At 45.4% G+C, this 25647-nt stretch overlaps 2 protein-coding genes across 10 annotated transcripts in view; one reads left to right on the forward strand and one right to left on the reverse strand.

The window, feature by feature from the left end:
* The first annotated feature begins 1474 nt into the window (after positions 1-1474).
* thumpd2 (THUMP domain containing 2) overlaps positions 1475-25647 on the forward strand; it is a 33714-nt gene continuing 9541 nt past the window's right edge. The window contains exon 1 of one of the 6 annotated variants that reach the window (XM_064317291.1): positions 1475-1484. Coding sequence is in view for 1 of the 6 variants with exons in the window: in XM_064317288.1 (XP_064173358.1) it covers positions 1740-1751 (12 nt within the window). In the remaining 5 variants the exon portion in view is untranslated. The other 5 variants (XM_064317288.1, XM_064317290.1, XM_064317292.1 and 2 more) reach the window with 5 other exon arrangements.
* On the reverse strand, positions 12989-15583 carry LOC135244758 (uncharacterized). Of its 4 annotated transcripts, none has more exons than XM_064317298.1 (3): positions 15525-15583; positions 14103-14733; positions 12989-13616 (listed from the first exon to the last, which is right to left on the reverse strand). In XM_064317298.1, the coding sequence occupies exons 2-3, from the start codon at positions 14667-14669 to the stop codon at positions 13176-13178; spliced, it is 1008 nt and encodes a 335-aa protein (XP_064173368.1). In that variant the 5' UTR covers positions 14670-14733; positions 15525-15583; the 3' UTR covers positions 12989-13175. The 4 variants fall into 4 exon arrangements, with proteins under 4 accessions (XP_064173368.1, XP_064173366.1, XP_064173365.1 ...); XM_064317296.1 differs by having other exon boundaries at positions 15492-15542; XM_064317295.1 differs by lacking the exon at positions 15525-15583 and adding an exon at positions 15232-15518.

Raw genomic sequence — 25647 nt, forward strand, 5'->3', positions numbered from 1 at the left:
CAGGTGCAGCTTGTGATGGCGGGGCGTGTCCGTGGCTTGTCCGTGGCAAGTATGACATACACGTTTACCTCCCGCAGAAATGAGTCGGTGTCCAATTAAAGATCCATCACTTTCCACGGCCCTGTCGTGACAATCATTATAACTTAATTAAAGCGACCTAGTATCTTCATTGTTTCATTTTAATCCATTACATAGTGATTAACAGCATGGCAATGTATGGAATTGAAATGGAATGATTGCATCGGGTCTGAAAGGGGTTTGAGGTTTGACACCTGCAAGCAGATAAGCAGCTGTACTGTTAGATCGTTTTTGTCCTTGATACAACATACACAAGCCAATTTTCTGACCTCTGTGTGGGTTAGCGCTTTGACTCAACCATACTTGCCATTTAAATATTTTCTGATCTCAAATATTGTTACAGCACACATGCAGGACATATTCTCATACCACTATGTACCCTCTAATGAGAAGTGGCTTTTATTTATTTTCAAACAAAAAAACACCTTGCTTCCTACATTTGGGAGTTATGTTAAACAAGATATCAATACATATTGAGCACTCTGATGTTCCATTTTTCTCTAAACACCACAGTCTTTGTTTGGCGCTGCAGGGAGGGGGCGCGTTTTCGTGTGACTCGGGGACGTATAAAATGTTCATTCCTCCGGTTGCGGCTCTCCTGGGACCGAGGTAATCTGGGGAGACGTGACGCCGAGGCCGTTAACCAAACCGACTGTGAAACTGGGATCCACAGGCTGCTTATTTCCAAAGACCATTAACTCCTGCAGTCGAAGCAGGGTCCATTCTCTCTATCCGTTTCAAAATGGGGTTTTATTACTGTGTGATTTGCTCTACGTACACAAGTGAGGTGCCATTTGCTTACAAGGAGAACCCACAGAATGAAATAACTTTTACAATACTGGGAGATTCACGTACATAATCAGATCAATAACGAGCATAATAAAAATTCATGTTTCACAGATGGCAGGACATCATAATTCTTGGACTCTGCTTCCTCTTCACAGAAAGATAATTCCACTCTTGGATGAAATCAAATTGCAACGTTTGGTTTTTTTTCCCATACACTACACACAGCAGAACAGATAAATAAACCGAATATACACTGGGAGTAACATTTTGTAAGACAGAATCGCATTCATGAACGAGCTAATTAAATAAAGTTTATGCGCACTGGTGTCCACTGTCAGGGTGTCCAGCCATGGTTAAATATTTAATTGTAAATCAGGTTAGCCAGATGAAACGGGCAACTATTAATTCACTAGGCTTGTTTGCTAAATATTATACAATATGACGACATTTCTGTTACAATTTTTTACATTGGAACGCTAAAAAAAGAAGAAGCAAAAACACGTCTTGTGCGTAAAGCATGCACTAACGCAAGTGTTTCAAAATGGTTTTTTGACTAATGAAAGTGGTACCACGTGATTTGCACAAGCCCGGTCATACGACGACTTCCTCTTTCTCAGGTGAGAATGTTACCAAGGTGCAGGCAGAGTTTGTGCAGAGTTTTGGTTGTTTTAGGGTAATGTTTCGGGAAGTTATTTAGCATTAACTCTCACTGTTGATTTAGTAAAAACCGCGTTGCGCTTTATAACGCAGCTTCCAAAGCTCTCGTGTGTTGCGGTCCGTAGAAAATCGAGGGGAGTTTAGAGGGGAACGACTGGCCGAGGGAGCGGCCTGGTCCTAACAAGGGTAGTCCTACGTGCAGTTGCAATTGAAATATGTTCTATTGGGTAAGCCAATGTCAAGCCACACTCTTCAACATTAAAGCATTACAGTAAAATTGCAGCCGAGTTCACAAGCACAAGGACTGTCCGAATCCACATGGTGTGCGAGGGTATATTGCGTGCTCAGTGATAGTTTTCATCAGGGGCGTCGACACAAAATTGAAATTCTCGTTCTCTTAAATTCAGGCGGATGTAAATGTACGGTAAGTAATGCGCCAAAAAACGTGGAACCTCTAAATTAAATTATATCCTTCACGTCTATCTGAGCTTATATTGGGCAATTTAACCTGAATTTTAATGGCGCATTGATCAATTTTTAGAGACCACGTAGCTTGTAATTATTCTGCCGCCATTAACATTTTAGTGTATGTTTTAGATTGCCCTAGATGAAGGAAGTTCCTGAAAACCTGGCAGGTTTATAGTGGCGGATATCAGGACATTTGGGAGTGATCTAAAGCAAGAAAATCACTTAAAAGTAAGCCAAAAGCAACCTGTACAGAGCTGTTGTGTTTATATGTACTATCTTGATGGTCTTAATGTTGTAGGTTGTCATGCCTCCTAGTTTGACTTAACATTACTCTCTGACCTAGCCTATGTTAACTGCAAAGGTGTTCATGACTATGAATAAGCATTGTACCTTATTGGACCTGTGTTTTCTAGTTGTTCCAATGACCTTTGGTAATCGCTTATTGTACATCGCTTTGGATAAAAGCATCTGCCAAATAAATGTAATGTAATGTAAAGGTTTCTTGCAACCACAAGCTAGTGGCAGCAAAGTGAGGTTTCATGAACTAAATGATGGGAGGAGCTTCAGTGAGCTGCCAGTCCCATCGAATGCTTTTCTGAACCAATCAAAAGGTCATGCTGTCTACAACAAAATGATGACACTAGCAGTGTTTGAAACTGCTTGCTTGCCTACTGTTGAGTATGCAAGTTATATACTACTTGTATGCTACTTGTAATTTCGAAAGTAGGCTAGTAAGCTCTTTCAGATGCAGCCAATCATGTTGCTTGGTTCAAATCAGCGAGTCACAGGTGGATTATCGCGGTTGTTTGTATTTTTGGTTTAATGAAGCCTCGTTCTCCCTTCACTGATGCACACTGTTGAAAGAGTGGCCGGTGACTTAGATGTGTTCACGAGCACGGGTAAGCGGAGAGACCCTGCCTGAGAAATGCTCCAAATGTAAGATATGAAGCCTTAAAAATAGTCTGGCTCGCTGGCTGTTGTATTGCTGCTCACGTAGAGCCAAGCATGTCTTTAAACTTCCTCCAGCCGGATCATAAAAATGCAGGAGAGTGAGTAATTATACCCCATAAATCTCATTTCCTTGGTCACTAGTTTTTTTTTCTCACCCCGGTAATGTCTATGACTCTGTGCTACAGGTCTCTGTACTGTGGCAACTCTGAGACTATTCTGTTTACACACGTTATATTCTCCAGTAAGGCTTGAGAGTGGTGAAACTGTGCACTATATGATTGTTATACTGTGCACAGCAGTGGTGTGGGCCCTTCAGCGTCTGTATACGACCTTTCCTTGCCTATCGCTGGTGGATGCAGGCAGTGAGTTAGGACTGATAGGCCTGATAATAACCCCACTGAGCATAATTAAGGCGATGATGTGGCCTAAGGTTAATAAAAGAGAAAAAAAAACCCCGACCCCAGCGGTAAACCCTGGTGCGCGTAGAAAGCCGTCTCCCTCGCCAGGAACCGGAGACGTTTAATCTGTGGTCCCAAAAGCGCAACGGCGAGGATTAGCCCTCGTCCCACCGGCTCTTCTCCCTCCCACCCCGTCCTTCTCCGGATTATCCTCCCGTTCCCCTCGCCCGCGGACGCTCTGGCTGTCAGAGCCCCGGCCCTCCGGCCCCCTGCTCCCCTCCGTAATTAAGCGATGAAAGTGTAATCTGAGGAGATTAATCTCCCAGGGGCAGATGAAGATTAACCCTAATCCTCGCGCAGCGTTCCGTGTATCCTAAACCTCGCTGCGCTTTCCCCCGCCAGCTCCCCGCGGCGGGGCGCGGCGCAAAGTCAGACGGGTCGCGGACATCCGAGAGCGGCTCCGACTCAGAGCTGCGTCTTCACACCGCGTGGGCACAGGGGGGAATCGGATTGCCGTAGCAGACCAGGGGGACATTCCCCTCCCCCCACATAAAAAGTTGCACTACAGTTTCTGTGATTATAGCACCGGTTCCGATGGTGGGGGGGTCAGAATTTTTTTGTGCACAGCCGTCTCGCTCCTCTTTGCCTCGTAGCCGTTGCTGGTATTATCTGGCAGTCCCGTGTGCACTCGGCCCTGCTTGCCTGCGCTTTGACCTCCCTGTTGAGCCAGCGCTGCAGTTTCCAAGCCAAGCAGGCTGGAGGAAGACGGCCGTGGGCTCTGCTTTTTTTGGTTCCTTATTTTGTTCCTGCTTTCTTGTTTTTCAAGTTGATGAAGGTGACAGAGCTTTGTGTCTTACCAGCGGCTTCAGGGCGTTCTGGGACACGGTGCCAGGATAATTGGATGCTTTAGGAATGGCTAAACTGAGAATTTATACGTGCCGTCATTTATCTAAGGCCCCCGTTCACAGTCACTCAAGAATTCACATCTTTCACTTTTTAATTTACAACTGGGCTGTCAGAAGAGCATTTCAGCTTAAGTGCATTTCACAAGGGCACAGCAGCCCTGTCCTACCTGGAGGTACAGCCGCTGTCAGCGGGACCCCCCCTGCTGCCCAGTCACAGTATTACCCCTTTAGCCCTTTAAGGTGCGAGGTCACGAACATCTGATTAGAGCGTTCTTACCCCAACATTCTAATGCTGATGTCACAGTCACTGCTGGTGACTGAAAGCAGTGGAGTTCTAGAACACTGACTTGGAATTTTGAAAAAAGAAACATTCTAAACAGCCCGCTCTTTAAAGGGTCAAATGGTGGTTGTGTGATAGAGGCCTTCTGTTCCTCATCTCTTTTCCCCTCTCCTTTGTGTGCTTTGATGCTTTTGCAACACAGGTTCACTTTTCATGCAAATAAAGCACACTGGACTGTAAGAGAGAGAGACTGAATGCGAGCGCGAGTCTGAGTTTGTTTCTCTGTGAGAATATCTGTGGGGGCTGTGTGCACGTCTCTTGTCCCTCAGTAAGCCCTCACCTTCAATGACCTCTGACCTTTACTGAAATGGAGCACCGGGCTCATCGGTGTGCAGTCAGTCACCAAAGAGCCTGAACTGATTGTGCTCGTATTCTGAGTCGTGTTCTTAACTCTTTTTGGCATTTTGAGTGAGGGGGAACGCCAACTATCTTTCAGTCTGAGCTCAGCTTAAATAACGGCGATCATGCCAGACAGCCCATCATCTCACATTTATCACGTCGTGATGCTGTCTGCATGTGATAAAAGCCTCTTTCAATCTCCTGCCAAAGTCTTGGGCTTTGAGTTGATGTGAAAAAGTGCCGTCCGCTCTTTTTTTATTTCTTTCTGTAAATACCAGCAGAATGATGCGCAGAGCCAGTGTCAAATGGGGCTCATGTATTTACACTTCCCCGAGCGGCCTTGCATCGACTCAGGAACGAAGGACGTTTTTAAACGGATGTTTGTGCCATGGGAGTATGGCGGTTACCTACGGTCTCTTAAAATGACAACTATTTATCAGAACCTTTTGTTTCATTTTAATGACATCGGTGGCTTTGTTATTTTATTTTCATTTGAATGGCAACGTGTGAAAGTATCTTATCAGCATCTCTTCCTCTGGTAATGATGTTTGACTCAGCAGACAGCTTTGTGAAATGAGAGGACTGTTAATGTGTCAGGCAGAAGTTCTAGAGGGCCTTGGTGTCTGCTGCTTTTTCAAGTGTTTCAACACTGTGATTCATTTAAATCTCTGATTGGCTAAAGAGTTCACACACTTTGTTTTTCAAGGCCTAAACGGGCAGCTGACTGAAAGGAATCCACAGAAACTCCTTTTATCCACACAGGACCTTAGAATTAAGTTTTCAGTGTATGTTTAATTTACCCAGTTCTTTCCTGTGATTGGCATAGTCTTCATTATTTAGGCTATTAGTATTATTTGTTTTGCTTGTTTGTTTGTTGGCTTGCTGACTTTTGCTGTATGGAAACAGTAACTAACAGAGCAAATCTTACAGCAAATCATGCTACGAGATGAATTGTTTAGCTGCTTGCAAATTGAGTCTTGAGGCAAGTGTGAACGACGGCTTTTGAGGGCTTTGAGAGCTGTGTGTTCGAGGCGCTAAGTTGCGCGCGAGGCGCTAAATTGAAGGGATTTTCTGATGAAGAAGCCGGGGCGGTTCGTCTTCTGAAGATCAGATCAGATCCTCACGAGCGGCGGGCATGGAAAGCGGAGCAGGGGATTTTCCAGCTCAGATCCTGGAAGACGTGCGCGACGCGCGTCGGTGACAAAATGCCACACAAATGCCGCGCTTTGATCCCCGATCTTTCAGAAATCCGGTTTGCTTAAAGCTCCCGAATCGCCCGTCTCTGATGAAACGGTCCCCAGCGGAATTCGTCACGTCCCGTTTCGTAACTGCGCGCGGCCAGTGCGCCGACAGCGGAAGGGTTTTCAAAGCCGAAGCTTATCAGGCGTGCGTAAGTGTGCAGTACACATTAACATCTTAAAATACTTTCCAAATAAGAGGAGAAATTTCCATAAGAACAGATGGCAGGAAAATCCCCAACCAGGAACACTTACTTTCTTGAAAGGGCAGCTTTATTATTTTATATTTAGCCGTCGGTTTACAATATAAACTTGAGTATGATACCAATTTATTCTTCCCCTGGTAATCTCTTCATTTTCTCTTCAGCTGATATTTTTAATTGCATATATTTCCTCACACTATGGTAACCTAGTTAAATATGCTTAAATATGAAATTGTTTTTAATCAAGGCTTCCTAGTTTCCTTTGCTGGCTGGTGCTGTAAAGTATAATTCAGTTTAAACACAGCTACACATGCAGTACTAGAGCTGTACAGATTGTGGATTCACTGTTTAGTTTGGATGAACTCCAGAGGGTATATATTCTCACGGACATTGTTTATCTTTTAGAAAAATGTTTATGGATGAAATACAATATTGGTTGTTAAAGTTTATGCTTTGCAGTTTCGAGTGATTCAGGCAAGCATGCAGACTGTGGAAGTACTTCCTGGCATCAAATATAATCCAATTTCTTTGTTTAACATTTTATGTACTGGCGTTTCTTTATTTACGGGCCTTTCCAGACACCTATGTGCCTCCCGTTACCCAAGCAGAGAGCCCTGCTTCTGAAGCGTGTTACAGTGCGCTTGCCTGTTAGCCACTGACTGTTTTGCACACTAGAGGTCACGCAGTGCTACAGAAGAGAGCTAGCGCTGATTGGCAGAAAGCCTGGCGCTGCTTGCACACGATCAGCTTCAAAACGCTCAACATGGCGTCAGACCGTTCACGTCCTACGGAGGGAGCGCTGATGCCCGCCTTTATGCCAGCGATGCTCCTGGTGTAGCGCACGGCTCACAAGTAACGCCGAGTCACGACAGCGACTTACAAAACATTCTACACAGCATTTACACTGCATCCATGTACACAGCTGGATATATACTGAATCAATGCAGGTTAAGTACCTTGCTCAAGGGTACAATGGCAATGTCCTACCTGGGAATCGAACCTATGACCTTTGTACTACACTCCTGCCTAACCCAGGTTGACTGAAGCCCTCCCTACCCCTGCTACGAGGAGACTGGCTGTACCCCAGCAGTGTGGACCTGCAGTCAGAGTCTGCTCCTTACTTAGCCCAGGCTAGTGGCCTTGCGCCTCCCCCACATACAAATCCAATTGATCAGCCAAGACAAAAATAGACTCTGAACATTGTCCTGTTCTGGGGGCTTTCAGCCGAGCATTTGAAGGGACTTTATGAAAGGGAATTATCGAAGAGCTGGGAAAGTGTGCATTGACATATCGGAGCGCGAGAGGGCTTTCTGCCTTTCAGACGTAATTGCTGGGACAATCGCCGGATAATTGCAGGCCACACGGTCTACCATTATCCCGGCAGCCTGAGAGTGGCGTTTATTCGGGGCCTACCGTACGTCTGGAAACCTCCCACTCCACTCAAACTTTCTTTTTTTTGTTCTTAGTCTTAGTTCTTTGCAGAGCACCTGGGCGGTCAGGCAGGAATTCTGGGATAATGCCTCTCAGCGGCAGTTTGCCTCATGCTGTTCCCAGGTAATGAAATCGGTGGAAAAATGGCCTGGCCCATTAAAAATCATGGGGGGCAGCCATCGCATGAGAGTGCACGTGTGAGTGCGCGTGAGAGCGCACGTGACTACCGTCTTTGTGCTCTGTCTGATCAGTTCCAATGCCTGGATTCTGCCAACAGTCCTACAATCTCACTCTGACTCAAATACGTTCCAGTGTTCATTTTGTCTATTTATTTTTTTACATAAACACACTTTGGCAAGTTGAGCTAAGACTCGCTTGCTGAACTATTTGGGAACGCTTGTGTTAAGCCCAAGGCCAGGCCAGATGTTGATTGAATCCAGGGCTGCAGGCTCACCCGATGCACTATGCCTTGTGAAATTTAAACTTCAACTGTCATTGAGAACAAGACACTCCAATATGGCGCTGCTTCCGAAAATCCGTTAAGGGGCGTGGCTGAGTACGCACTGTGGAAATGGGGTGGTTGGTACCATACTGTAGCTTAGCAACAGAAACGGTTACTGCCTGGAATCTGCTGTGGTTGAGAAACGAGAGGAAGTGGAACGGGAATGCAGGATGATGCCAGGATGTGCTCGATCTGCAGAATCTGAGGTTAAACCTCCATTTCTCTTCAGCTTTGATTAATGAAGTGTTTGTTTTCCACGGCAAACTCTGTTTGATGAGTTTTAAAAAGGGCTTTTAGGTGAGACTGCCATGCTGTTTAAATTAATGAAACCAGGCCAGTGTCGCCTACATATACATTTAGCCCGAGCTGAACTAGTTCATTAGTGATTTGACCTGAAACCCAATATAAAAAATTAAAAAATACAGCTTGTTCCAAAAAAAAAGACTGCAGAAATGGGACACAGTAGGAAGAAATGAAATGAGTGAAAGAATGACAGACAAACAGACAGACCTGTGAACTTATTATTGCTTAATAGTGCTATTAGTTCCAACGGGGGGTGAATTTTTTCCTGATAACTGATAAGTACATTACTTAGATTTAGATTTATAATCATATTAATTTCTCAGGACTGTATTTGTAAGATTTGATTTTACCAGTCAGAGTAAACTCTCATCCGATAGCACTGTTAGAGTGATGGTCAAACTGCGGACTATTTCTGCACTATTGTGCTTTCTCTCGACTGCCCATAGATTTCCCATCAAACTGAAACTGCACTAAGTAGCTGAAGAAAATACATTGAATTGGATTAAAGCACCAGCCAGCATCCGAAATTATTGACAAGAGCACTGAGACTATAAAATATTTGGCACGGTTGGGACAATGCAGGGAGATGAGCAAACTTAATCAATACAAATCCAGCACGAGCTGTTTCTCTTTGGCTGCCTGTCTCAGGTCTTTGGTTTGTTAGCTTTCAAACAAACTAGTGGGGCTCCAAACTATGTTTGTGACAAAAACAATCAAAAACTATTACATTTTGAAGTTATGGTAATGATACACGTAGACGGAATGAAGGGCAAACTTTTACAGTGTGTACATTGTACATGTCCTAAAATATAAAATGTTTTCATAAAGTCACTTTCTGTCATGTACTTTCATTCGCTATGGCTGATGCTGGTTGATCCATCATTAGTGCCAGATGTTACGAATGATAGTTTTTATTTTATTTTTTCTGTAGAATGACACACTCGTACATGTGGCTTCATACTTGGTTCGAAGCCTGAAGTTTTACTCCAGCTTAGACTCCAGAAAAGGAAGTGTTAACATAAGAAGGGTTTGTTTACTGTTAGCAGTGCCACTGAAAGCCTCTTACAGGCTGAGGCTGTGAGCTAGCGCTCTGGGTAATGAAATCCCTTTTATTTTACAAATGCGTTTATTTCTGACCCGGGATTATGGGATTAGGTGGGGGGGGGGGGGGGGTGTATCGATCTTATTCGCGCAGCTCAGCACTCCTGTCCTCGTTTGCTCTGTTAAACTGTGGGGAGAACGGGCCGGAGGCTGATGGGAGGTTTGGTGTGCACCTGGAAGAAGTGGTGAGTGGTGCACAATGGAACTCCCCCCAGTACAGTGGAACAAGGTGCTCTGAAGTCTGGCAGCCCAATGTTTCCTCCATTCTACATCTTTCTGACAGAAAAAAAGTAATTGTTAGCTGGTGTATCTTCTTCACACAGGTGAGAATTGGATTCTTCAACTGCTTATTCCATGGGCTGGTAGTAGTGCTCACCTGGATAAATTTACTTGGGAATATTTAGTTTATTACCAAAATTAAAACTGGAACGATGGAAGGTTTCCCTCCGATACACCAAACAGCGGGAGTATCGAAGTGGTGAAGGAACGCTTGTAGCCTTCCCCAGTGCCACTGAAACAGGAGTAATCTAATGTTGTCTCGGTGATCTGACTCCAAAATAAAGTTTTAACCTTTCCTCTCTGGGAAAGTTTAAATAAGAGTTATACATAGAAGGAGACTGCCCAGTTCCTCCACTTGTGTGGCTTTGTACAGATCACTATCAATCTTGGTAGACGCGGACGCACCTCTGGCTTGTGTAGCCTGTATAGAGGAGAAAATATATATGTACAGCACCTTATCTGTTACTTTCTGAAAAGTGTATTCAGATTTGGATGTGACCCTAAAAAACCTGCAAAAGGCGCATTGTGAGGACGCTCAGGGGGGAAATCGTACACTATTTAAGTTCCTGTGGGATGACAAAGACTGCCTGAAACCCACCGGCCATTTTGCAATGTCAAGAAATCATCTGTGTGACAGGTGGGGTTCTAGCTGTATATTAAACATAAAAAATGGATGTTATAGTGTCTGGTTCCCTGTCTGAGAGGGCTTTACTGTTCACAGGGATAGATTAAGGGGAGGGGGGCAGCTCTCAGGCATTCTCAGTATCTGGGATGTGTTGATATGAGGGTGGGGCCCCTGCAGAAAGGAGAGGCTCATTCCCTTCGTATTATTGACTATCTTGTCGTGACTCCAGCGGCTGGACAGCGATCAGCTGCGTGTCCATGCGCAGCCGCAGTCACAAACCGCTTCTCTGACGGAAACGGTGCCCCTGCCAATCACACTCTCCACATGCTCCTCAACACGTCTCAGACGTCGTGCTTCACTTGGCTGTGCTTTAACGGAAGTAAGAGCCATTTTGTCTAATGTAGACAAAATGTTCAACCGAAAACAAAGAGCAGAATGTCAGGCAGAATTAATATATCCTTTGATTTACTTTCATTTTTGATCATAGAGCTAAACATGAATGACACACTCCAGAATGGAAGAAGCGTACACTAGTTGAGTCCCATTTCCCTCTAAAACACTGAAGAGGTCATGTGACAGTGTGCAGGAAGTGAAGGTGTGGCACTCATAATGGCTGCACTGAACTGCTTTTAGGTGCTCAGAGTACTGCAGACTGCAGGGGGAGACTCCGGTCCAGTTTAAGCCAGTGTCGTTCCTGGTTTTTGTTACTGCCAAGCTCTAACGCACAGCTTGATTGATTACTGAGAGTCTGAGCCTGGATGTTCGGTCACAATGGTTAAAAAAAAACAATGTCACCAGCACATTCTCACCTGCTGGTTCGTTAAGCTCCATAATTACTCCAGTTATTTAGCTGGACCTTGTGTTCATTAAGCCTATTAATTAATGGCATTATGTTGCCAGGGTTACGGATGGAGCGGAGATGGAGGAAGGTCTCTGAAGCTCCCGAGCCACGCTGGCCTGGTCCTGCGTTAGCGCTCGGACTGTGAAGCACGGCAGTCACAGAGAGAATGTCCTTCACGCGTCTCTGGCAGGCAGACTCCAGAGCAGAGCGAAAGGATGCTAGCATTAGCCTTTCCCCGAGCTTCAGCTCTCCTGTACTAGCGAAAGGATGCTAGCATTAGCCTTTCCCCGAGCTTCAGCTCCCCAGTGCTGGTTTCAGTTAGGCTCAGTGGAGCGGGCCATGAATCACAGCAGCTGTGACAGACACGTTAGCATTTGGTCCAGTGTGGATTTGATACTGGCAACAATACAGCAACAATACAGCCGGTCTGTGGGTCGCTGGAGGAAGTGGCACTTTCTTAAAGGGAGTGTTTACTTTCTGGGTTTTCTTTGATTTCAGTTTTAGTATATGTTTTGGAGACCTGTCCGGGGTGTATTCCTGCCTCTCGCCCAATGCATGCTGGGATAGGCTCCAGCAGCCCTGCAACCCTGACCAGGAATTAGCTGGTCTAGATAATGGATGAATGGACGCATGTTTCTGATCAACCAAGGCGGTTTTTGTGTGACGGGTATTTTTGATATTTAGAGAAGTTTCTGCTTGCCTTCCAGCTTTGCCGTGTTAAGTATAGGACACTGCAGTTTGTGGTCTAAATAGTGCGAGAAAGTACACCAAGTAACTCCACAGCGGCTTGCACAGTGTCATTATGCCACCGCAAACCAAAAACTGAAATAATATCAAAGAACCCCAGAAAATGAACTACTCTTTATAAACGTCAAAGTCTGTCTGGGGCAGCTCCAGTTTTAAAGGAGGAAAGGCCAAAATGAAAACTTTGTTCAGTCTGCAAAAGGAAAAAAATAGTGCTCCTCAGGGGAGGAACAGCCTTGAAAAAAACTTGGATTCAATAAGATTCAGTGAAGCTTTTTCATTCTCAATTTGAGGATGGTGGCTGGGGGCGAGGCTGTATTACTGCAATATACAGCCGAACCGTGTCACTCATAACCCTGTTTAAGCTGGGGAGGGACGGAGGGGACAGAGTCTGCCCAGCTGTCAGTACCAGAATGAGTTTGGCTGTCGGCTGCAGCATTTTACTGCCCTTAAAATGAGCCGCTGATGGTTTCCGGGGCGATGCGGTGGAATACGGTGCTTATATCCGCCCCGTGCGTACCAGCCGGGTCCACTCCTCCTGGATATCGGAATTAATCCTAAATCCCGTTTAGTTTTTGTAGATTTCTTTTACATTGGGGTCTTTTGGAATTAAGCGGGCCGTCTGGAGGGTGGATTATGGCATTCCATTTCTGGGTTTTGTGACGGTTGTAAAAGAGAAGTACCCCCCTGTTCAGTCAAAAGCATTCTCATCTGTTCACCCAGTGGAACATTCCAGTCTGTTCCTGCTTCAGTGCAGAGCACTTAAAAAAAAAAAAAACAATACACTGCAAACATATTTACAATTAAAAGTACAATTTATTAAAACTAATTCAGATATTGCAAAACTTCACAATACATTGACAAATGTGCAAATCGCCTATTTTTTTATATTGCAGAATACAGTACTTAAAAGTATATTTTGGCTAAACATATGAATCATATCTTCCACATCTGTACAGTATTGTGCGGTATATTCCATTAGGTTAAGGTTTTAATGCATTACTGGCGGGGGACTGGAGGAGTCCTGTCTGAGGTATGAGCGCAGGCAGGCTGCTGAGCGTGTGGGAGAAGTAGGCCTCCGCGTCGGTGATCTGCGGGTAGTTGGCGAACAGGTGGTCCAGGTAGGCCTCGGCGCAGAAGGCGACGTCCAGGTGCTGGCAGGCCGGGGGCGTGTCCTCGGGCAGCGACACGTCCGTGGCCCCGCCCACCTCGCGGTCGTGGACGCTGTACCCGGCGAGCGAGTGTTCGGGGCCGCCGTCCTCCTCGGCCAATCGCAGCTCGCTGCGCTTGCACACGCGCACGGTGGCGGATTTGTACTTCCTGTACGCGAGCAGCAGCTCCCGCAGGTCCTCCCGGTACGCGGCGATGGCGGCTCGGGCGGGTCCGTCACTCTGCTGGCCCAGACGCGCCAGGTGGATCAGCATCTGCGTTCAGGAGAGGAGACGACACACAGCGCCGTGAAGAAGCGCCTGATAACTTTATTCATTAAATTATTTTGTCTAAAGATCTGAAACCATTCACTCTGACAAATATGCATTAGTAAAGGAAATCAAGAAGGGGGCAAATACCATTTCACGCTCCTGTACAAGTCAGGCATGTGATTTTTCTAGACCAGGGGTGTCCAGACTTACCTAAAAATGGCCGGTGTGGGTGCAGGTTTTTATTTCAGTCCAGCACTAAAACGCCTATTTCTACTTATCAAGGTCCTGATTGAAGGTCTTTACCATGATTATTTAAATAGTTTAATCAGGAGTTGTAGTGCTGGGCTGAAACAAACACCTGCACCCACACCGGTCCTTTCCGAATCAGACTATACACCCCTGATCAAGAACTTTCCTGATAGAAAAGCCCATAATTCCCTGAGGTTGTGACGTGGAGTGTTTTACCTCCCCAGCGCCTCCGTGTCGTACCTGTACGTGGAAGGCGGCGCCGTTGACCCAGTGCTTGAGGGTTCTGGAGTTGACGAGGCCGCCCGCCAGCGCCGCGTTCTTGATCTGGGTGAGCAGCAGGCTGACCTGGCCCTCCAGCCGCTCCGTGTCCTCCCGCAGCTTCCGCTCGTCGTCCAGGTGCATCCCGTGGCGCTTCAGGTACTCCTCGGTCAGGTCCCGCAGCTGGGCCAGCCGCTCCTCGGGCACCGCCCCCTGCGGGGGGCCCCCCCTCCGCGACGCGTACGCCGTCTCTATCGCCATGGAGACCAGCAGGGTGAGCAGGCCGGTCAGCCGCGGCTCCTCGGTGAAGGCGGCCAGTTTGCCCATCAGCTCCTTCAGGTAGGCGGGGCCTCTGACGTCCACGTGCTTCCTGAGCTCCCGGAAGCAGTCGCGCGCGGCGGGCCCCGGCCGCAGTCCCGGGCTGTCCAGCAGGTGGCGCTCGATGCCCACATCCGGCAGCGACCCACTCTGCAGCATGGCCTCGTAAATGTGGGCCCCCACGGCCTTCCGGAACTCCTCCTTCTCCTCCGACGACGGCACCAGCCCCATTTCTCGCCGCGTAAGTGACCGCGAGGGGGTGTCCGCGCTTCTACCTCAGCTCCGGGTAACGCCCCTGTGAGTCGTAACGTTCAACGGAAAAGATACAAATTTAAAATACTCTGAGAATATACACCGTAAAACGTAAAGTACTCTACAGATACAACATTTTAAAAAATTTTGATGCGTATTGTTTATTGTTATTATAAATCAGAGGGCTGCAGGGCCACAGCTGTCAGCTTAAATGAAACAAACAACGTATGCATCGCCTCAGGACAGCCAAGTGCATTCTGCACACTGGCTTAGTCTGAAACTTTGAAAGGCCAATAATAACTCCCAACTAGAGCCTCGCTTATGTTTATTTACAGTGCCGGGAATTTTCGTCATTCTTTTAGTCTACAAATATTTTTAAAGCTGGATGTCTGTGCGTTCCTTATTGTGATGTCCCAATCATGATTTGATCCCTATAACCTGTTACCCGTTGCTTCAGCTGTACTGTTCACAGCGTACAATGATATTAAGTTATCTTGTAATATAAACAAACTTGGTAACTGTTATATTTAAACGAACTTACTTGACACACTTTGATTTAGCTTATATTCCTAGCGATCCCGTTAACTGGAAGAATAATTTTAACTACATAATATTGACACTAACAACAGTACCGTTAAGTCAGTATTTAAATGGAACTGTCTCTTGGCTCTGTCGCTTGAATATTCTTTAAAACTGCCGATGTGGCGACAATTAGGAGAAAACAAATATTCTATGAAACTAGTACTACAGGTTCTTGATGTACAGTATTTTTTTATACAGTATATACAGTTAATATAGTACTGCCCGTTACGATTTCGCCCAATCACGTCTTACCGTCACGAGACACAGAATGAGGAACTAAGGAATTTTCCAGGAATAAATGCCGTCAAGACAGTCTCTGTAAACTGAAGCAGAGAAAAAATGTAGAGCTCCCTCTAGTGGATATCTTAAAATAAAACCTACTTGGTGAAACTGAAAGAAAACCAATTAAAAGGAAACCGTTCGAATTGATTCTAAAACGTGTCCTCAAAGCAAAGTGTGCAATTCATTCTGTATAATGGCCAGATGTTAATGACCAGCTACAAAATGTGATTAAGGTATAATGCTGGCGTATTTTCAGTGAAATGGTCGTGTGACATCAATAAAATTGTGTTTGGGGGAATGTAAACTTAGGCAGCAGTTAAGATTAAACACATTTTCCAAGTAAATACCTTACCACCACCTCTGCCACTGTTATTACACTAACAAAGTACTGTCTGTTGCTATGCTATATCATACGTTTCTTCAACATTGTGTCCATTTAAAAAAAAAAAAAAAAAAAAGCTCACCCCCATACATTCTTAAATATGTATGGAGGAAAGCATCCGGTTAATCGCTAGTTAAAATGTTGAAAAAGCCCCCTCGTAATTACTGTGTCGCGCAGGAAGATGGGCCCTTTCCGCGATTGTTTAGTTTCCTCTGAGGGAACGGCGATGCTATAAGCCAGCTGCTGTCTGTTAGCGGGTCCAGCGGTCACTGAGAGGACCGAGGAGGGAAATGCCCTTGAAAGGAAAATCCGAATTGCACGTAAATTGAAAAGAAGCGATTTCTCTTTCTTCGAGTTGTTATTCGCGTTGCATGCCGAATCATGCTCATGCGATATATACTGTCTAAAAGCAAGGCCGTGTGAGTTCTGTAAATAGCATGCATGGCATTGGTACATAACCTACATTAACTAAAAAGCGGCGACATGGCTGGACTGAATTACACACAGATGTCAAGTAGCAGCTGTCTAGCTTCGATGTTCCCTTTGCTATGAAATCCATTTGCTTTAGAGTAATTTTTTCATAAAATCAAACTTGAGCTGGTGAAGAATGAATATGATACAGATATATTACAGTTATTTATAGCATTCATGTTGGGAGTGGCACCATGTTGGGAGTTGTACTTGTCATGTGTTTTTAGTGAGATGAGCATTAAATAATAATTTCAGCGGTCATTGCAAATCAACAGGAACAGGCGAACTCCAGACAGACAGGTTAACTCCAGGTTGGGACAGGCAAACTCTGAACTCCAGAAGGGCTCACAGTGATGGTTTGGAAAGCAAAGGAAAATACTGACATTCCATTTAATGAATGAACAAATTTCCTTTGATGGGAAAGAGGCAGTGTGCAGCCTCAACTGCCATCTCATCGGCAGTCACGTGACCAGATTCTCTATCTGGCATTGGTCCAGCCCTGCAACTGCTTGAGTCGTAAACCCACTGGATGACATCACAGAGTACCTGACTGATGGAATGTAACAGGCAGCCAACACATCTGGCCAATCACACAGCGTATCCCATAGGGACCACCAGGCCACACCCCGTGTGTCAGCAACAAAATAAAGCCATGCTCAGTGACTGAATTGTCTATAAACATCAATCGATACACCAAAGATGGGATCTATCCCTCTTCTTTTACCCACTATTTACTGTGAGGGCGGGAAAAACAGACCACTACCAAGAGTCCTTCAATACTGTGTGAAAATATTCAGAAATATCCACCTGTTTATCGATGTTAGGAATTACAAACAAGTTCAAAAATGCCTGCTAGGAATACTCCTGTCTACACAGGGGCTGTGACCTTTGATCAATGTATTCGGAGGCTGCTGTGATCCTGCATAGAAAAAAAAAAGAAAAAAAACCCAACTTCTGTTGTTTTATTGATTGGCGGTTCTTTTTCTCCAATACCTGGAAGAGAGAACAAAAAAACGGACTCATGCTTTAGTTATTCTTTCAGAGGTATTTTGTACAAATTAGCTGCAGTGTATAGCGGCGCACAAATCTTAGAGCTGTCGGTCTCCCTCACCGTCGCGCGGTTTTCTCTGATTGACAGCGCCTTTCCCTATTCATTATGGGTAAATCAAAAGCACCGCGGTGCGGGGCTTTCTGTATGAAGCTGTGTGGCAGCAGGCGCACGATTTAATTTCCCCTGGTTTTCAGTTAAAATGAAGCCACGCCGGCACACTGGAAGAATTATAAGAGCGCGCAAATGGAAAATTTGATCAAAAGTGACAAATTTACGCGCTGGAACCCGGCACTTATGAGCATTTTATAGCTCGTGCATCGACCCATTTGCCTCGTGGCAGCGGTTTTTCCAGGGGCGCTTTACGTTCTCTTTTCCAGCGCGAGAGTTTAAAAACACGCCGCATTCCTGATGCTTGTCTTGCTGTCATTTCCTGCAAAGGGTGTGCATGAAACGCAAACAAAGCACAGAGGACGCGGTACCCAATCTGCGATGCGACGTGTTGCAATTCACAAGGTGGTAAACACGAGCGACAAGGTTGTTATCGTGATGTGGGGAAGAAAGCTCATACATTATGTATCGTGCGCAGATTTATTTGGAATACTTTAAAGGTGAATAAAATGTCTCCCTTATGTAAATCCCTTATGATAATCTGACATTTCAGAGACAGATAGTCTGAAATATTCTATCAGTCCTACATCATATTTGACAAATACGTATCAGACCTGGGTCAATGATGTTTTTAAAATGTGTTAACCCCTTATATGCTGGTGAAAATGTAATACCCGCTGCTGCAGATCCCTGAGAATTTCAACTAAATGTGTTACTAACTGAAATATATACAGAACATTCTGAATATTGATGAAAATGTATATTTATTTTATAATCGTAGTTAATCTGCGGAAATGTATAGATTCAGTTGTACAACAACTGAAATGTGCCGATGGTCTCATAATAGTGTGCATTTCATGGCCCTAGGCTGCATTCAGACCAGATCAGGCAATGTGGGAAAAATGGCAGTCCTCCCGTTCATTTGAATGGGGGTAGTGTGTTTAGGCTGTGGCAGTGGGGACCGCATGGGGTGCAGAAAAACACCGCAGCGGCCGTGCGGGACGAAGTAGAACCAGAATCAACTTTTGCCGTAAATGCAACCCGACGTCACGCTGCGGTGGCCAATCACATAAGCCGGCTATCAGAGCGGAAGACGCCCACGGGAAGAAGAGCCTTGTTTAAATTACCATGTAGCATTCCACTGTTTACCCAGCAACTGGGAAGATATGGAAGAGAGACCGAATTATAGCTGAAACCGGGCCCTATCCAGGCGGAGTTCATGGACCAAACCATGATACTCTCCCAGTTGTGTCCTTGCTTGGTTTATTTTGTGTACCCAGCTTCAACGTCTGCGTCTGGCTTGCAGTCTACGCTGCAAAATAACGATAGCAAGAAGCTTCCTTCGGTTTGTGTCCATTTGTTTGAGTTAGCGGACAGGAAATGAAGGGGGGGGGGTTAAAGTTCACAACATGACGTCACACAAATGGATCATGTAGTGACGCCCACACCTCCGCACAACCCTGCGGGAAGGTGCCGCATTGCCTGATCTGGTCTGGATGCAGCCTTAGGCTTGTGACATGGTGGCCTTTCTGCGTGGAGTATGCATGGTCACCTGGTGTCCACAAGGATTTTGTCCAGGTACCACGACATGCAGGTTAGGCTAATTGGAGAGGCTAACATGCCCGTCGGATTGAGAGTGTGAGTGAATGCGTGGCGTGTGTGTGTGTGTGTGTGTGTGCCCTGTGATTGGTTGGTGACATGTCCAGGGCACGTTCCTGCAGTGGGATCTTACAGGTAGTTTTTGTGCTGTGATTTATGAGCTGCCCAACCCATATGTCAGTGCTGCTGACGTTTAGGCTGGAGCTGACCGCTCCGGCCAGTAAAGAACCAACCCAGCAGCGTCCATCTCCATGGATCTAATGTTAAAAACCACCTTTCCCTGAAATCGCATTACAGCAATTCCCCTGACTTCATCTCCTTCAAAGAGCTTCAGCAGCAAACAATATTTAGTGCCGTCAAGCCGAAGAGCCCGAGGCCAGGTGCCGCAGTTCCCCTTAGACCCTGTGTGCCGTGCGTCGGGTCCGTCCCGCAGCGTTTTGGGGGCATTCTGAACTCTGGGATTTTCACTCCGACTCATTAAACCCCGATCCTCACGGGTGCGTTTAAAGAACTAATAGGAAAGAATATTAAAAAAATGACCCGAAATCCGCGAGCACCTGGCAGCGGTGCGGTGGTTGGCTAATTGCCGTGCGTCTCCTGAGTTCTGTGCGCGCGGAAGACCTGGTTAGCCAGGCTTATTATGGGATGCATATTCCAGCCCAGTGCGTTATGCCCAATCCGCTGCCTCGCGCCTCTCCGTAGGGGTCTGCAGCACGGAGCGGTCTGTCTTCCCCGCAATTACCGCCCTCCAGGCCAGATGCGCCAGAAACCGGACTGCGATTGGGACCGCTCCATCTAACCCCCACCCAAAAAAACAAACAAACAGCAACAAACAAAAAAAACCCTCCATGTGATAATGCAGTAAAAGTAAAAGCTTGAAAAAGCATAACAATCGCATAAATGATTTTTTTTTCCTTTTACCCAATAGCAATTGGTCCGTCATAGTTGCCATGGCGTCACAGAAATGAGGGCAGTTTCATAAGCACCAGTTGTTGCTTTTTTTTTTGTTATTGTCAGTATTTTTCTCCTGGAAATGGATAAAGCATAAGAATGAAATGTAAGATTGGAGATGTAGCTCCAGCGATGCTAACGGTGTGTTGGAGCCGCAGATTAATGGCGCTTCTCCATTGACCGGCACGGCACGGTACAGGACGGCAAGCATTCGTATCCCACCCGTGCCGTGCTGCCTGGTGCGCTTCCCCATTACACAAGGTAGTGGGAAAGCGCCAGAAGCAGCAGCAGCTTTGGCTGGGGTTTCCCGCTCTTTCTGCGGTGTGAGGCTTTTCTTTCTGGGAGGCGCAGTGTCGCGGCACACCTCCGCCCCTCCCCTTACCTTTGGCCAGAGATATTGGGGCCTCTCAGCTGCCCAGGGACCCAAACGCACCTCTTTCCTCTGCCAGGGAACATGACGCCCCTCTGCCTCTTCTGTGGACCCATCCATATTTAATTATGAATTTATTTATTGCATTAATATATATATATATTTATATATATCTTGTTGACATCTCCGGAAAGAAAGTTTTTCTTTAACCAGAAAATCTGCGCATGGTCAGCATGCCTGCCAAGTATACAGATTTAAGCTGGTTGAGCTTGTGAATTGTTCTCCTTATCGACCGGGCGAGCCATTAACTGAGGAAGTTTTACGAACGGGGAAAGCTGTGGAGACCGATATGTAAATATAAATACATTTTTCGATCGGGACCGAGATGTTCTGGGCAGGTTTCGGCCCTTTTGCGGTACACTCTATGAGGAGGTAGAGCGCAGTTTTGACAGCGGACGCTGCCCAGGCCTCTGGACAGAGGGGTAGCCTGCGCGCCGAAAAGTCCCGACGTCCCACAGGCGGCATGCCGTGACCGCTCCTGCATTCCTATTCGCTGAGGAGGAGTTCCGGTAGCGGAACTTTCCATCGGGCAGTCAGAGAGACAGAGTCAGAGAGACGGACCATTCTGTGCTCAGTACATCCAGTCTGCCATCTTATTAATACTCACAGAACATTTCAAGCAGATACGCATTGTCTGCCTCTACTGTGGAGCCTTTCTTGTTATCGTGACCATATTTTTAAATCTGTCCTGTAGGCCAATTTAATCAGCCATTAGTCTAATAAAAAATACAATCAGTAGGCCTATATGCTCGGAGAAAAAAAACATCCATATATTTTAAAGGAACCCATAGTATTAACATCAGTAAAAATTATAAAGAGAGGAGACAAAAGATTAGGTAGGTTAAATATCTGTCTCTTTACTCCATAAATAATCGTGATAACTGTAAGCAAATGCTAGTATGTTGCGCTGTGCTCTGGTGCAAATCATGCGCAGCTCAGTGGGTGGTCGCCATAGCGATAAGAAGCAACAGTTGGCAGGATATATTTTGGTAAACATGCTTGCTGGCCTGCACTCGCTGTGCATAACATTACACTTTGGGCACGGAGGAAAACAAAGGGACACAAATGTGTTTCGTCAAAGAAAGTGCTAAAGCAGCTTCATCTAAACACGGTGCTCTCCAGCGGATGATTTAGAAACCGTTAATAAGCAGAGCGGGTGCTGAATGGAACTTAAGCAATAAGAAACTGCGCGTGGAACAGACCCATTGTGTATAAACACTAAAAGACTCATTTGTCGCTGGTTCATTGTTTTCGTCTCTTTGCAGAAGTTTATCATCTAGTGTTGCTGCTCTGTTGTCACACACTCCACGGTAGAGCTGGGTGGTAGACAGTGATGGTCACCAGACAACTAACAGAAGCCCTTTAAAGTAACCTCTGTCCATCATCTCTGAGCAGTGGACGGCGGCCAGGCGTAGGTCTACTCAAAAGTGTTTCACTTTAATGTGTCGGTTCATGTAAACGCGCCGAGGTTTATAATCGCTTAAAGCAGTGGCATTCTCTCGGGCAGGTTTTCGGTGTTACTCCGAGCTTTTGTTTCTCAATTAACTTGAGCGATCGCAAAGTTTACTCACCTCACCTGAACTAGGTGGTGATTTTAAAACTAAAACAGAAAAAACAGAGCACTCTACAGCTCTCTGGGGGCAAGAGCGAGCCGGTTCGGAGTCGAGCCAGGTATCTGTTGGAGAGATTCGCAAAAACTAATATTCACTTTCCTTTTCTTGCCTTTTAAAGCAGCATGTTCATCTGCATGATTGAGTTTAACTGCCAATTTGTAAGCAAAAAATAAAAAAATAAAAAACAAAACATTTCTACATTCTCCCATGGGGAGGCTCGTACCCAGTAGTCGACCCAGCAGGAAAAACGCAGTTCCCGACAGCTTATTCGTGATAACAGCTTTTTACGTCCAACACTATCTGAGATGAAGCTATCACCGCTCCATAATGACTGCATGCCAGCCCTTCAGTTCCAGTGCTTTCCTTCCTCAGCGTCTTATTAAAGGCAAACAAATGCGATTCAGTTGACCCTTGTTATGGCTGTGTATTAAATTAACGTTTAATTCCGTAATGATTACCACTTAATTATCCCGCTAGTGCCGGATGGGAAGTGGCTAATTGTTATGTAAGCTCAATATGAGAGAACAAAAGGACTTAATCATAATTTACCGGCTCACTGTTTCAGTCATCCGCAAATGTTTAGGTGAGCGAGAACTTCACTAGTTCCCCACAAAGTTAAACGAGACAAATGTTTCAAATAAATAAAATGGAAATATATACAGTACAGACCAAAAGTGCTATGCCACCTTTTGTTTAAAAAAAATGAATTCACTTAATTTATGCACATTTATTGAATAACAAACCAAAGTGCAAACATTTTCTTTTCCATTTCTACTGACAATAACACAAAAAGATGAGTTTCAAATTTAAAATAATCTTAGACACGACTGTTCTCAAAATAACCTCCCTCGGCTTTAATTGGTGGTCAAGAAGGAAGTGTATCCTTTTTGTGATGTATATATGATGGTGCGTGGACCACTGGAGTCCTGGGGGGGGCAGGTCATGGTGGTGCCCAGGGAAGCGCGCTAAGCCTCTGGTTGGAAAAAGAGTCCTAAGAGTGCCTCTCTAAGTGAGTCTCTAGAACAGAGGAAGTGCCCTATTGGCTGCCCTTCACATGGGAAAAAATGAGGTGCCCTTACAATGGTCTAAACTGGATGTTCCCTATGGGTGCCCTTCCAATGGAAAAGGGTGCCGTTATGAAGTGCCCTCTATGCCGCCCCTACATGACAGTGTCCCAAAGGGTGCCCTTTCCAGTAGAGAAAATGGGATGCAGTGCTGTATAGGGTACTCCTGCAGGTGAAAAAACATCATGAAGTGCCCAATTAGGTGCTCCTCTAATGGAGAAGTGCCCCACCAGTGGAGAAAATGTCAGGGAAACTGGTTTCTCTCTAGTTGTGTTGAGTTCTTGTAGTTGTGGTGTCGTTTTAAGACTTTTTCATTTACTAGACAACACAAGATATTAGTCTTCTGCCTCTTTATCTGTCTGGTCTTCTGTTAATATTACTGCCCATCAGCTGGACCCTTTTGAGTGTGTACTGAACACTGCACCTGGAAATCTTAAGCTACTTAGTAATTTCTCACTGGAAATAACCTTCTTGCCACAATATGTTTACTTGGCCCTGCACATCTAACCCTAACCCCTTCCTCATTACCATATTTATTGCAAACTTTAGTGCCTATTTTACTGGCACTACAGCCTAAAGTTACCATTTGAAGCTACCTGTGGTTTAAAAAGGAAAGGTAGATTAGATTTTACTCAGTTTAATTATCCCTCCACCTCCCTCCCACGCCTGTACCTTCCACTTTGCAAAATGATTGGATAGACTTATAATAATTTGTTTAATTGTAATTAAAGCCAAAGGAGGCTGTTTAGACGAAAGTCATGCCTAAGATTAGTTTTAAGTAAAACGCATCTTTTTGTGTTACACATGTAGATATAGAGAAAAAAACATGCTTATACTTGTTTGTTATTCAATATTTCTGCATATATTAACTAAATTCTTTTGTACCTAAAGTAAAAAAACAGACCTAATACGTTTGGCCTGTACGGTATATTCATGCTGTTATAATACACTTGAATAATGCATGTGTGTGAGTAGAAACATTCTTCTGCACACATTCTTCTTTATACATGTCATGGGTCATATTCAGTCTCAAACAGCTGTACCCCCACCTACATCCAATTTGTCGAGCTTTGTGTTCACAAACATGTGAAGCTGACGGTAATTACCGGGGCCAGTCCATCCAGATATTCTTCTGAGTGTTGAGCAGAAACAATGGGGCGAATGCAGTGCTCGGCTTGAATAACAAACAACTGAACAACTATGAAAGGGAACGGCTGCTTTTGTCAGCAGCGGCAGGGGAGCCCGTGAACAGCGCAGAACAGCAGTTAGCCCCGAATTACCCGCAGGCAGGTGCTCAGCTCGCGTCTGAGCGAGATCTCCTCCAACTCCCGCTTTTGCTTTCTAGTTCCTCTTACAAACTAAGCACGACTCAGCATTTCATTTAAGCATCAGGATTGGCACAAAAAACCCAAAACTGTTCAACAACTTCCGCTGGCTTTCAAGTGGGCATTCACTGAAAAGTACAGCGGCTGCGTCCGTAGGCTATAGCGGTTGATAACACAAATGTTTTTACGCTATTTATTTGTTATATTTGTTACTTGTGAATCAAACCGCACTGCAGATTTGTCTGTAATAATGACAAAAGAATGTCATCTACAATAGCCTGCTTGAACCAGAGTAAATTACTGAGAATAATTTTGGAAAGCTTACTTTTACATTTTTCCGTAGATTTGATGCAGATTAAGTCAGAATGTGGACTTATCATTATTGGGAAGGCAGAAAAATCCATGGATTTGTGCGGGACCGTCTATTTTGTTGTGGTGTGAAAACCTCCATTATGTGAGGCCGTTGGTTTTCCCCTGCACAGATGGTGGAAAAACTAAATAAACGTCGATCGATACACTATAGGTCAAATTCCAAGTTGGAGTAGGCTACAATACAGGTTCGCGCCTGCAACTTGTTATGCGATTTGCCCTAGTTGCATATTCATGTCTCCAAAGAGTAAACCACTTGGAGACTGTGTGTAAGTACTGGCTGAAAAGTAGGCTACGTGGGTGCGCATGAATAGCAGCACGTGGGCTACGGTCTCTATTTCTGCGGCTCTCGCACTACTGGCTGGTTTTGTCTTGGGGATAAGAGCAGCCTGTGGAAGCAAACCAGTGCGAGACGCCCGCTGTAATGATCTCGGCTCCCTTCCTAACGAGATGCACAGTTCGTCTCGTGACAGGACTGCCCCGACGTAGCCTACAGCAAGCGTTAAATAGCTTTGCCGGTTGGCCTCGCTTCAACAGCAACGGAAAAGAATGTTTTCAGCATAGATGCGCTCGCTGGCGTTGTAGAATTCTGAGCATCGTGAACAGGCAAAACTTGGTTGTTGTTCGACTCGACCCTTTTAATGCCGTAACTCTCTTTCAGTCGGTTTTAGATCTGTGGCGCTACCCTCGCGCTTCACGCCTCGTGCTCGTTGTTATCCACCTCAGAATA

This window comes from Anguilla rostrata, chromosome 18, assembly GCF_018555375.3.
Source record: "Anguilla rostrata isolate EN2019 chromosome 18, ASM1855537v3, whole genome shotgun sequence".
NCBI classification, from domain to species: domain Eukaryota; kingdom Metazoa; phylum Chordata; class Actinopteri; order Anguilliformes; family Anguillidae; genus Anguilla; species Anguilla rostrata.

Excerpts from the sequence above, each read along its gene's own strand:
- LOC135244758 (XM_064317298.1), bottom strand. The coding sequence starts at position 14,669 with ATGGGGCTGGTGCCGTCGTCGGAGGAGAAGGAGGAGTTCCGGAAGGCC. Across the intron at positions 13,617-14,102 it reads GCGCCGCCTTCCACGTACAG|ATGCTGATCCACCTGGCGCG; the intron begins GTACGACACGGA and ends TCCTGAACGCAG.